Raw genomic sequence first — 14,103 nt, forward strand, 5'->3', positions numbered from 1 at the left:
GGAAATTGGATTTCGTTACAGTTGCACCATAAATAATTAAATAGTAATAAAACCATAAATAATTAAAAAGTAATATGTAAATTATGCCAGGAAGTAAGTCCAGGACCAGCCTATTGGCTCAGGGTGTCTGACCCTCCAAGGGAGGAGTTGTAAAGTTTGATGGCCACAGGCAGGAATCACTTCCTATGACACTCTGTGTTGCATCTTGGTGGAATGAGTCTCTGGCTGAATGTACTCCTGTGCCCAACCAGTACATTATGTAGTGGATGGGAGACTTTGTCCAAGATGGCATGCAAATTGGACAGTATCCTCTTTTCAGACGCCACCGTCAGAGAGTCCAGTTCCATCCCCACAACATCACTGGCCTTACGAATGAATTTGTTGATTCTGTTCGTGTCTACTACCCTCAGCCCGCTGCCCCAGCACACAACAACAAACATCGCACTGGCTACCACAGACTCGTAAAACATCCTCAGCATCATCCGGCAGATGTTAAGGGACCTCACTCTCCTCAGGAAATAGAGACGGCTCTGACCCTTCTTGTAGACAGCCTCAGTGTTCTTTGACCAGTCCAGTTTATTGTCAATTTGTATCCCCAGGTATTTGTAATCCTCCACCATGTCCACACTGACCCCCTGGATGGAAACAGGGGTCGCCGGTACCTTAGCTCTCCTCAGATCTACCACCAGCTCCTTAGTCTTTTTCACATTAAGCTGCAGATAATTCTGCTCACACCATGTGACTAAGTTTCCTACCGTAGCCCTGTACTCAGCCTCATCTCCCTTGCTGATGCATCCAACTATGGCAGAGTCATCAGAAAACTTCTGAAGATGACAAGACTCTGTGCAGTAGTTGAAGTCCGAGGTGTAAATGGTGAAGAGAAAGGGAGACACGACAGTCCCCTGTGGAGCCCCAGTGCTGCTGATCACTCTGTCCGACACACAGTGTTGCAAGCACACGTACTGTGGTAGCCTCCCAGTCGGGCATCAGGGACATTTTTAAAAGGTAATGCTTTAAAAACGTGGCATCCATTATTAAAGAACCCCATCACCTAGGTCATGCACTTTTCTCATTACTACCATCAAGGAGGAGGTTGACGAGTCTGAAGACACACTTGGTGATTCAGGAACAGTTTCTTTCCTCTGCCATCAGATTTCTGAATGAACAATGTACCTGTGATCACTATCTCAGTATTTTATTCCCTCTTTTTACACTCCTTATTTAATTTATTTTTTATATATACTTGTAATTTATAGTTTCTATTTTTATATATTGCAATGGACTGCTGCCGCAAAACAATAAATTTGACAACATAAGGCAGTGACATTAAACCTGATTCCGATTAAAACAATTGTGAAGCAATGAGTTTTGTGCCTCTTTCCTGACTTCTAAAAGAACCTTGGATTAAACACCAAAATCCTTCCGTTTCAAATGCCAGATTCCGTCACAGAGATACTGTGCTTCCATCTCGGTAACGTGTCAGGCCTAGTTCCTGTACCAGGCTATCATTGCCAAATGTACATGCTTGCCTCCTCCTCCTTCCCCCGCCCACCCCCCCCCAACCTTGTCCCCTGACTACACTGTTGTTCTTGGCTTGCTTCCCAAAAACCTGAGTCTGTCCAATTTACTGCTGCCCACATTCCAACGTGCATCAAAACCTATTTGTATGTCACCCTATCATTGTCTTCACTTAGCCCATTTGCAAATTAGCTTTTGCACCTTTTTGTCCAAATCCAAGCTTGCACTTCACATAACTAGCCTGTACAACCTTCACTTCCATCTTACTGGTCCATTTCTGCCTTTCCACCTGTCTCCATCCTGTATTGTACATTCTGTCCATGAACTGTGTATGTTTCCTCAGTGCTTTGGCTTCCTCCCACTATCCAAAGACTTGCCAGTTAGTCATTGTAAATTACCCTGTGATTAGACTTGGATTAAATAGGAGGGTCGCTGGGCAGTGCAGCTCGTTAGGCCAGAAGGGTCTATTCTGTGCCATATCTCTAAATTAATAATGGTAATTGAGTGTATCAATCTAGTTGTAGATTATCTTTCCATTGCTGTGTTTGTGTCTGTCCTCCCCACCTCTTAACCTGTATTAATCACTAACTCTTGTGGGCGCCATTTTAGCATGTCTTATTCTTAACTGTTTATTTTACTTGATTATGCTTTTAGAAAATCTCCTTGGAGTGTTTTATGTTGTGATCTTAATGGCTGTACGTTGCATTCTCTGGATTAGCAAATTGCCCAGGAGCAAAAGGTCGAACTTCCATCTAAGAGTCATAAAGAATAATCAGTCAAAAGCTATCAAAGTTAATTAAGAGATTTTTTTTTTTTTTTTGAATTTTGCTACAAAATCTTTTTCTACAGAGGGGGAGGAAGAATTTTAAGTACAGACCTAAAGTGCTGGTTCTATTTATTATCTTTCACGGAGGGTGGCTGATACAATAATTGTCTAATTTATAGGGAGAGTTAGTTTTACAAAACTAAAGACCTTGGGATTGTACTGGACTGTTCTTCCACGTTCCTGGTAGCGCTGCTCTGTCTCTTACTGTAGCTGCACTGGTACCAGTTGTGTATTCAAAGAAATCCAAGTGCAACAATTGTAACTTCTCCTCGGCATTATTCATAAAACTGTTAACACTTTTAAATAGCCCAGTGTTGTTGGAGTGTATGAAAACAGTGTATGTTCCTGGACCTGGAGCAGATATGGATTAAGCTGGTTTTGAAGCTGACTAAGAGTCAGTTTGCTTCACAAGTTAAGAATAATGTATTAAAAATATTAATTTTACTGTTGCAGTAGTGGAAGACGATGAAGATGCCTTTCCAACCACACGATCAGATGGTGATTTTATACACAATAATGGCAGCAAAGAGAAATGTATGTATCTTTAAAATTTGTATTTTAACAGTTATATACTTGGATCTTCAATTCTCTCAGTAACTGATATTCTGAGTTATTTTAATTAGAATTTTTTCTTCCTTTGCATTGACCAATTTTCATGTAAGTTTGTTAAACCAGACTATTTCAATCTGGAACAGTTTTTTCATACCGCCACATGAATATGTATTGTGCATCATTTACTGCTTAATCCAGGTACAAGGAAAGATGTAATCAATTCAGGACTCATCCTGTATAATAGTCTTTGCTATTTTGATGCATATTTGTTTTGTAGACGATGCTGCCTTTCTACTTAATAGAGCCTTTTAAATCCTATATCACTTTTTGGCTATATTTTCAATTAGTTAATTCCTCTGGATCAGAAGAACTGCACCCTAGGGTTCTGAAAGAAGTAGCGTTGGAAATAGTGGTGGCATTAGAAATGATCTTTCAAAAATCATTGGACTCTGGCATGGTGCCAGAGGGCTGGAAAATTACAAATGTTACTCCATCCTTTAGGAAAGGAGGAAGGCAGCGGAAAGGAAATTATAGACCAGTTAGCTTGACCTCCATGGTTGGGAAGATGTTGGAGTCGATTGTTAAGGATGAGGTGATGGAGTCCTTGGTGGCACAGGACAAGATAGTACAAAGTCAGTATGGTTTCATTCAGGGAAAATCCTGCCCGACAAACCTGTTGGAATTCTTTGAGGAGATTACAAGTAGGATAGATAAAGGGGATGCAGTGGATGTTGTATATTTAGACTTTCATAAGGTCTTTGACAAGGTACCACACATGAGGCTACTTAGCAAGTTAAGAGCCCATGGTATTACAGGAAAGTTAGTAACATGGTTAGAGCATTGGCTAATTGGTAGGAGGCAGCAAGTAGGAATAAAAGGATCCTTTTCTGGTTGACTGCTAGTGACTAGTGGTGTTCCACAAGGGGTTGGTGTTGGGACCGCTTCTTTTTATGCTGTGTATAAATGGTTTAGATGATGGAGTAGATGGCTTTGTTGCCAAGTTTGCAGATAATACGAAGCTTGGTGGAGGGGCAGGTGGTGTTGAGAAAATGGGTAGAATGCAGAAGGACTTGGACAGATTAGGAGAATGGGTAAGAAAGAGGTAAATTTAAATACAATGTTGGAAAATGCATGGTCATGCATATTGGTAGTAGAAATAAATGTGCGGACGATTTTCCAAACAGGGAGAAAATCCAGGAATCTGAGATGCAGAGGGACTTGGGAGTCCTTGTGCAGAACACCCTGAAGGTTAACTTGCAGGTAGAGTCAGTGGTGAGGAGGCAAATGCCATGTGAGCATTCCTTTCAAGAAATCTAGAATACAAGAACAAGGCTGTGATGCTGAGGCTTTATAAGGCACTAGTGAGGCCTAACCTTGAATATTGTGAACAGTTTTGGGCCCCTCATCTTTTTTAAAAAAAAAAAAAGAAAGAAAGAAAGAAAGAAAGAAAGAATTGCTGGCATTAGAGAGGGTTCAGAGGAGGTTCACAAGGATGATTCCAGGAATGAAAGGGTTATCATATGAGGAGCATTTGATGGCTCTGGGTCTGTACTCACTGGAATTCAGAAGGATGATGCGTATCTCATTGAAACCTTTCGAATGTTGAAAGGCCTAGACAGGGTGGGTGTGGAAAGGATGTTTCCCATGATGGGAGAGTCTAGGACAAGAGGGCACAGCCTCAGAATAGAGGGGCGCCTTTCAAAACAGAGATGCGGAGAAATTCCTTTAGCCAAAGGGTGGTGAATTTATGGAATTTGTTGCCACATGCAGCTTTGAAGGCCAGGTCGTTGGGTGTATTTAAGGCTGAAATTGATAGGTTCTTGATTGGACATGGCATCAAAGGTTACATGGAGATGGCTGGGAAATGGAGTTGAGGAGGAGATGACAGAAAAAAGGATCAGCCATGATTGAATGGCAGAGCAGACTCAATGGCCCAGATAGCCTAATTTTGCTCCTATGTCTTATGGTCTTATATGGTCTCGTGTAAAGTGTCCTGAAACACTTCATTATGGTTTTTTTTAAACAAAACTCCTAGCCAGTAGTATAGTTGTAAAATTTCACCAGTGAAACTCAATAGATTTTAAGGTAATAGCTCGTTTTCTTTTAAATCTAGCTTATTATCAATGTTTATTATCAGTGTTTTATGCAGCTATCAAAGTTGCTGGCCAAGTTTCTCTCCACATCTTGTTTTAATGAGCTGTCATTTGCTTATTGTTAAGTTGAAGGTTATTTAGGCTTTTGGACCCACATCATCTGACTTCAGGATGAGCCAGTTGCATCAACTTGTTCACTGAAAATTGTTAAACCTAATTCATTGAGGCCATTACATTTGATTTATAGCGATAAGCATCCATCTAAAATGACTATCTGCTAAGAATATGTATGGTGCATGGAGAAATGTATTTAATTATAAATATTGTTGCACATATAGCAAATCAAATTATTTTTTCAGATATGGGAATTACTGAAAATTTTTTGCCCCAAGTTCTTGTAGTAACAGCAATAACATTTGGAAATCTGAACTTGTCCTGTACAATACAACATAAAGCATTACAGCACAATGCAGGCATTTCGTCCCACACACCAATTCTGAATCCGCTACTCTACCTTCAGTGTATTTTGATACATCTTCGAAGAGTTCAGTCAGGCTCACGAAGCATGACCTGCCCATCACAAAGCTGATTCTCCCTAATCCAGACTATGCTTCTCAAAATGCTCATAAATCCGTGTCAAAAAATCTTCTCCAATAATTTGCCCACCACTGAAATATGCTTCACTGGGTTATCCCTAATCCATTTCTTGAACAGAAGAATATCATTTGCCACCCTTCAGTCATCTGGTACTACCCCTGTAGCCATTCTACACATATGTGAAGGATAAGTGGCTGGCTAGAGTGAGGGTAGAACCAAACAGGGATAGTGAAGGAAACCTGCCTGGATTTGGAGCAGTTAGAGGAAGTTCTTAAGACCATAAGATATAGGAGCAGAAGTAGGCCATTTGATCCATCAAGTCTGCTCTGCCATTCAATCATGGGCTGATCCAATTCTTCTAGTCATCCCCACTCCACCCCATACCCTTTGATGCCCTGGCTAATCTAGAACCTATCTATCTCTGCCTTAAATACACCCAATGATTTGGCCTTCATGGCTGCTCATGGCAACCAAGTCCACAGATTTAACACCCTCTGACTAAAGTAATTTCTCTGCATCTCAGTTCTAAATGGATGTCTTTCAATCCTGAAGTCATGCCCTCTTGTCCTAGAATCCCCTACCATGGGAAATAATTTTGCCATATCTAATCTGTTCAGGACTTTTTAACATTTAGAATATTTCTATGAGATTCTCCCCTCATTCTCCTGAGCTCCAGAGAAAACAGCTCAAGAGCTGACAGATGTTCCTCATATGGTAACCCTTTCATTCCTGGAATCATTCTTGTGAATCTTCTCCAAACCCTCTCCAATGTCAGTATATCCTTTCTAAAATAAGGAGCCCAAAACTGCACACAATACTCCATGTGGTCTTATGAGTGCTTTTATAGAGCCTCAACGTTACATCCTTGCTCTTATATTCTGTACCTGTAGAAATGAATGCCAACATTGCATTCACCTTCTTCACCACCTTCTCAACCTGGAGGTTAACCTTTAGGGTATCTTGCACAAGGACTCCCAAGTCCCTTTGCTTCTCTGCATTTTGAATTCTCTCCCCATCGGAATAATAGTCTGCCTGTTTATTTCTTCCACCAAAGTGCATGACTATACACTTTCCAACTTTGTATTTCATTTGCCACTTCTTTGCCCATTCCCCTTAACTATCTAAGTCTCTCTTGCAGGCTCTCTGTTTCCTAAACACTTCCCGCTCCTCCACCTGTCTTTGTATCATCGGCAAATTTAGCCACATATCCGTTAATACCATAGTCCAAATCATTAACATATATCATAAAAAGCAGTGGTCCCAACACCAACCCCTGTGGAACTCCACTGGTATCCAACCAGAATAGGATCCATTTACTCCCACTCTCTGTTTTCTGCCAATCAGCCATTGCTCCACCCACACTAGTAACTTCCCTGTAATTCCATGGGCTCTTACCTTGCTAAGCATCCTCATGTGTGGCACCTTGTCAAAGGCCTTCTGAACATCCAAGTACACCACGTCTACTGCATCTCCTTTGTCTATCCTGCTTGTAATTTCCTCAAAGAATTGTAGTAGTTTTGTCGGGGAGGATTTTCCTTTCAGGAAATCATGCTGGCTTTGGCTATCTTGTCATGTGCCTCCAGGTACTCCGTAATCTCATCCCTAACAATGGATTTCAATAACTTCCCAACTACTGACGTCAGGCTGACAGGTCTAGAGTTTCCTTTCTGCTGCCCCCCACCCTTCTTAAATAACGGAGTAACATTTGCAATTTTCCAGTCATCCAGTACAATGCCAGAATCTATCGAACCTTGAAAGATCATTGTTAATGCTTTCGCAATCTCTCCAGCTACTTCCTTCAGAACCCAAGGGTGCACTCCATCAGGTCCAGGAGATTTATCCACCTTCAGACCATTAAGCTTCCTGAGCACCTTCTCAGTTATCATTTTCATTGCACAAACTTCACTTCCCTGACACTCTTGAATGTCCGATATACTGCAGACATCTTCCACTGTGAATACTGATGCAAAATACACAATCAGTTCCCCTGCCATCTCTGCATTTCTCATTACAATATCTCCAGTGTCACTTTGTATTCATCCTATATCTACCCTCGACTCTCTTTTACCCTTTATATACTTAAAAAAGCTTTTAGTATCATCTTTGATATTAGTCACCAGCTTCCTCTCATAATTCTTTTCCTTCCTAATGACCTTCTTAGTTTCCTTCAAGTTTTTAAAAGCTTCCCAATCCTCTATCTTCCCACTAGCTCTGGCTTCCTTGTATGCCTTCTCTTTTGCCTTTATTTTGGCTCTGACTTCACTTGTCAGCCACAGTAGTGTCCTCCTTCCCTTTGAAAATTTCTTCTCATTTAGAATATACCTGTCTTGCACTTCCCTCATTTTCTGCAGAAACTCCAGCCATTAATGCTCTGCTGTCCTTCCTGAAAATGTCAACTTCGGCCAGTTCCCCTCTCATGCTATTGTAATTTCCTTTATTTCACTGAAATACTAACACATTGGATTTTATTTTTTTCCTCTCAAATTTCAACGTGATCTCAATCATAGTGTGATCACTGTTCCCTAAGATCTCCTGAACCTTAAACTCTGTTATTACCTCCAGATCATTGCACAACACCCATTCCAGCACAGCCGATCCCCTAGTGGGCTCAACAACAAGCTGTTCTAAAAAGCCATCCCTTAGACATTCTACAAATTCTCTCTTGAGGTCCAGTACTGACCTGGTTTTCCCAATCCACTTTCATGTTAAAATCTCCAACAATTATCATGACATTGCCTTTCTGACATGCCTTTTCTATCTCCTGCTGTAATTTGTAATCCACATCCCAGCTGCTGTTTGGAGGCCTGTATACCATTGTTATTGAATATTTTGCTTTAGTATTCACCATTGGTAGGTAGAGATTGCAGAGCCTCTAGCAACATTCTTTGCATCCTCACTGGCTACAACCCAATAATTTTTCACCTTTCAAAACTCTGCCTCCCAAATTGTCCCTCAGTGATTCTGTTACTATTGGGTCATCTGTAGAATACTCCCAATAGAATGATTCCTCCCTTCCTGTTTCTGACTTCCACCCACACTAACTCAGTAGGCAATCCCTCCACGATGTCCTCACTTTCTGCAGCTGTGATGCTATCCCTGATTAGGAATGTTGCCTTGCCCACCTCTTTTACCTCCCCCGTTGTTCCTTTTGAAACATCTACACCCCAGAACATCCAGCAGTGATTTCTACCATTGTGACAGACAAGTCTCAGTAATAGCCACAACATAGTAGTTCCATGCTACGAAGACCTGTGCTCTAAGCCAGTGGTCCCCAACCACCGGGCCGCGAGGAAACGATATGATTTGGTGATGTGAAACGATATAAATCAGCTGCACCTTTCCTCATTCCCTGTCACGCACTGTTGAACTTGAACACCCTCCTCCCCCCCCCCCCCCACCCCGTCGGCCGGTCCGCAAGAATATTGTCAATATTAAACCGGTCCACGGTGCAAAAAAGGTTGATGACCCCTGCTCTTAAATTCATCCTTGTTCCTGGCGCTACTTGCATTAAAGTAGACACCTCACTGAGGGCAGTTTTGCCCTATCAACTGCCTATCCTCCCTTGCAGACTCTACATGCTGCACCTACTGGTACACCAATTGCCCCCATTCCCTAACCTATCACTCTGGTTTCCATTTCCCTGCCAAACTCGTTTAAACCTTCTCAACAGCTCTAGAAAATCTGCCCACAAGGGCATTCTTGCATAAGTGAATTATTCAATAGAGTTATTGGCTGTTCCATGTGGTTTTGATGGTATTGCTCTTGTATTACCAATAAGTTTGCACAAAAACACTATAGTAGCTGACAAAGCATGAAAATTTTGCAGCTGGCTCCACTTGTTGAATCCCAAGTGCTTATGTCCATAGAATCTGTGTCAGAATACTGAGTCGGGCAAGTGTGGTGGGGGGGGGGTGGTGTTGGTGTGGAATAGGAACCACAGCAGTCGGGCAACAGTTGGTAGGGTTGAGGGCATAGATATTATGACAAGTAAGACTGAAAGGAAGGATAGCAAGGAGCATACTAATGAACATGGTGAGAATGATGGACTGAGGTGGATTTATTTCAGGCTATAATTATAATAAGTGAGGAGGATGAAGTTAGAGCCTGATTGTTGCCTTTACAGAAACTGGGTTGTATATGAGACAGGACTGGAAGCTCAGTGTTCCTAGGTTTTATTGTTTTAGACATGATGGGGAAAGTGTTAAGTGGTAGTGGAGTTGCACTACTGAAAGTAGAATGTCACATCAGTATAGAGGACACATTGGAGGCTCATCCACAGAGACAATTTGAGTGGAGTTGAGAAATACAAAAGATGCGATTAAAATGACAAAATTATACCATTGACCACTGAGAAGTGGAGAGACAGATATGTAGGCAGATCCAGGAAAGGTGCAGAAACCGCAGTTTTGTTATAGTGGGACACCTTGACTTCCCCAGTATTAATTGGAACTTTCTTACTACAAGAAGCTTACATTGGGTGGGATTTCTTCTATGCAGCCAAAAGGAGTTCTGGAAACCATATGTGGAGAGTCCAGCTAGAGAAGAAAACATACTGGAGTCGGTTTTCGGAAATGAGCCAGGGACAGATGAGATAGCGGATGAACACTTTGGGAATAGTGACCACAGCTCTTTACTTCAAACTAGTTGTAAGTTTGGGTAAAATCGGATCTTGCTGGAGGGTAGTAAATTGGGGGAGGATAAACTATGATAGGGTAAGAGGCACTGACTGAGAGCAGCTGCTGTCAGACAAGTCTATGTCTGACATGTCAGAGTTGGTTCAAGACCAGGGAATCAGAGTTCAGGTTTGGCACCTTCAGGTAAGGAGCAAGGATGAGGATGGTAAAGTATTGGAACTTTAGATGACCCAAGATGCTCTAAATTTAATCAGGAACAACAAGCAAGCATACGTAAGGATACGTACATACAAAAAACAAGGATTAGTTAAAGCAAAAACTAAATCAGACACAGTCTTTGTAAAATATAAAGTTGCAGAAAAGTGCACATGCTGGCAATTAAGACCAAAATGGACCATAAAATGTCCTTGGTAAGCAGGATCAAGGAAAATCTCAAGGCATTTTATACTTGTATTAAGAAAGAGGATATCTAAGGCGAGGTTAGGTCCATTCAAGGACAAAGAAGAGAATTTGTGCTTGGAAGCAGAGCAAGTGGCTAAGGTACTAAATTCGTACTTTGTGTCTGTATTTACTGAGTAACTTCTGGAGAATACTGAGGGAAGGATGGGACAAGCTAATGTGCTGGGATATTTTGTGATTGAGGTGGTAGTGCCAGGTTTTCTGAAAATCATTAAGGTGGATTAAGACCTCAGGGCCAGATGGCACATATCCAAAAAGTTTCAAAGGAGCCAGTGAGGAGATTGCCAAGGATTTCAGAGATCTTTGTGTCCTCGCTAGTAACAAGCAAGGTCCCAGAGGACTGGAGAGCAGCAAATGTTGTGTCCTTGTTCAAGAAAGGAACTAGAGGTAATCCAGGTAGACCAGAGAGCCTCTTGTCAGTGGTAGAAAGCTATTGCAGAAGATACCAAGGGATTGGATTTGTGCACATTTGTCCAACAATACGTACTGGCAACATGACAACTTTCAAGTTGATGAGTTCAGTTTTTGGCATTTCTTTACTTCTGGGAAAAAAAAACTTGTACATGTTACCTTGGAGTTAATCTATGGTTAGAAAGTTTAATCACAACTTATCATCTATGGATAATCTTTTTTGTAGTGTTTCCATGTGTGTCACCCAAAGGGATCAATGGAATAGATTTTAAAGGTGAAGCTATCACTTTTAAAGCTACTACAGCTGGAATACTGGCTACGCTTTCTCATTGCATTGAACTAATGGTAAAACGAGAAGACAGCTGGCAGAAAAGAATTGATAAGGTAATACTGTGAATCCATTGTATTGTTATAAAACTGAAATTTCCCCACGTTTGCTTAAAACCATTATAATGGAGATGCCAGTAGATATTTTCCATGGTGATGTAGTTTGAGCTATCTTCAGAAAACAAGCCAAGGTTCTTCTGTAGAATTGAGTGGTGGGGGGCAGGGGAGAAAAGAGGATGGTCTATTCTGATGTGAATTTGGATGATGTAGCAAGGAGCTTCGGGGTTTTTTGAAATATTAAAGAGAAAAGGAAATTTTCACTTTACATATTGGCATCCAAATTGGAATGGGGCCATGATCTGATGAGATAAATGAAAGAAGTTTGGGTAAAGCTAGGGAGGGGAAACTAGGTTGGTTGATGTCTATTAGAGATCTCTAATGATCTCCGCTATTAGAGAGAAAAGTTCTATATAAAAATGCAAAAAATTTTGGGAATAAAATTGGAAATACTTGCTATAGATAACTGGTGATGACCATTATTGAAATATGGCGGGTGAATAAATTACAGAAGTGCATGATACTGCCAAAGTATAGTGAGAGGATATCATGACCAAATTTGACTTATCTGCTCTGGACCTAGGGGAATGTGCTTAATATTATTGAGAAAAGCTAAACTGATTACTTGTTTATAGATATAATTTCAGGATTTTGTATCTTATATTTTAAAATTCATAGTTAGACCCAGGTAGCAGAAGTGAAATGACCTCTGTAGGCCGCAATAGTTTTTCTTCCCCACAACCTCATCTGTGGGATGGAATAATGTGCAACATTTGATCTTAAACATATAGGAGATTGAAAAGAGACGAAAAGTAGAAGATGCTTACAAGAATGCAATGTCGGAACTTAAGAAGAAATGTCACTTTGGTGGACCTGATTATGAGGTAAGACTTATTATATTCAATTTCTCTGATAAATCATTTTTGCTTGTCCTACAATGTTCATAATTTGAGTTGGAGAGCAAGGAAATTTGCAAAATTGCAAAGTTTGTTATTAATGATATAGTAGTTTTGTCTAAAATAAATTTATTTGGATTTTGGGTGCTTAGTTTAAAACCTTCTTGATTTTTTTTAGAATAATTTTAGCTTGGTAAACACAAACTTTGCAGCAAGATTATGTTCCTTATTTAAACAAATGCTAAACTTTTCCCACTTAATACCAGCATCGAATTACAGACAATGATTGTTGGAAATAATTTCACAATCGCGTTCTTGCAGCAAGCAAAAGGAAAGTTGGGATATGTGCTGCAGTACCAGAGGCTATTCAGAAATAGTCTTGCTGTGAAATTCATAACATTGTGAAATAATTCCCAGAATAATTCAGACTCCACACAAGAAATTATGATTTTTTTCCAAGGTCAGAGGTTCAGCGGTAATTGTATATGAATTCACTTTTTAGATCTAGCTTAATACCATTGAATGAGGTGTTTTAAAGAGAGTATAGTACTCTGATTCTGTATTAGTTGCCAAACCAAAGACTGCCATGGCAAATTTTGTATAAACACAACACTGTCTAATGGGAAAACTGTGAATTTCTATAACAGTGCTTGTATAAACTTCAAACGTTGTATTTAGTTTTGGCGAACAGTAATTGCAAACTGCAACCTCAAGTTCTGTGTCAATGTGAACAGCCTTCTGCATATAGTTATATATTTGCAAGTCATTTTAGAGTTCATTTTGTTTTGTGCAATCCTTAGGAAGGTCCAAACAGTTTGATAAATGAAGAGGAATTCTTTGATGCTGTTGAAGCTGCACTTGACAGACAAGATAAAATTGAAGAGCAGGTATTGTTTACCGTGTAAATGAATTTTTGTTGTAACATGCAGAATAAATAAGTGCAAGCCAGTTAAGTGAATTTAAGCTTCAAAAATATGGCTCTGAAATTATTGACAAAATTATTATACATATCATCTGAGAGGTAATTTTTTTTATATGGATTCAAGGATGTTTAACAGACAAAGTGGATTAGAAGTAAATTGGGATTTTAGGTCAGAACCCTTGAGTGTAAAAGAATGAGAGATGATCTCACTGAAACAAAATTCTTAGTTTTGACAGGAGGTTGCAGCTATGATGTCACTCCTGGCAGAAAAATTTAGAAACGTTTTAAAATAAGAGATTGGTTATTGGATATTCTGGGCAATTTCTTTAACCAGAGAGTGTTGAATCTTTGGAATTCTTTACCCAACAAGGCTATGGAGGTTCAGTCATTATGATTTTCAAGAAAGATAAATAGATCTTTAAATGTTAGGGGAACAGGGTGATATGGAGTTGGCTAAGAAAGCACCACTGAACTGGAAGATCAGGCCTTACAGTTAAATAGTACAGAAGGTACAAGGGGCTGAATAGCCTTGAATCTCTTGTGGCTTTATTTTCCTGAACAGAAGCAGTTGTGTGTGTTAATCAATTTTAACTGAGTGTTGTAATCATTTTATTTTTCAGTCTCATACAGAGAAGTCAAGAATCCATTGGTCAGCTGCTGTGCCTTTTGGTGATTCCTTCTCAACAGTTGGTACTCACAGATTTGCCAAACAGGTATTTTGAACATTTTTTCCATTGTTAGACAGGAATTCAGAGGGATAGCAGAGTATATCCCGATGCCACTGTAATTTATTATGTTCTATAAAAGTTTG

General features: G+C 40.1%; 1 protein-coding gene across 6 annotated transcripts in view; it reads left to right on the forward strand.

The window, feature by feature from the left end:
- The window catches only part of LOC140197637 (ceramide transfer protein), a 130,204-nt gene that overhangs the window by 86,980 nt on the left and 29,121 nt on the right, over positions 1-14,103 (forward strand). For all 6 annotated transcript variants that reach the window (XM_072257897.1, XM_072257898.1, XM_072257899.1 and 3 more), the window contains 5 exons: positions 2,798-2,878; positions 11,317-11,474; positions 12,266-12,358; positions 13,171-13,257; positions 13,913-14,005. In XM_072257897.1, coding sequence (XP_072113998.1) covers positions 2,798-2,878; positions 11,317-11,474; positions 12,266-12,358; positions 13,171-13,257; positions 13,913-14,005 — 512 coding nt within the window. The remainder of the gene's footprint in view (positions 1-2,797; positions 2,879-11,316; positions 11,475-12,265; positions 12,359-13,170; positions 13,258-13,912; positions 14,006-14,103) is intronic.

The sequence above is a fragment of the Mobula birostris genome, chromosome 5 (genome assembly GCF_030028105.1).
Source record: "Mobula birostris isolate sMobBir1 chromosome 5, sMobBir1.hap1, whole genome shotgun sequence".
NCBI lineage: Eukaryota > Metazoa > Chordata > Chondrichthyes > Myliobatiformes > Myliobatidae > Mobula > Mobula birostris.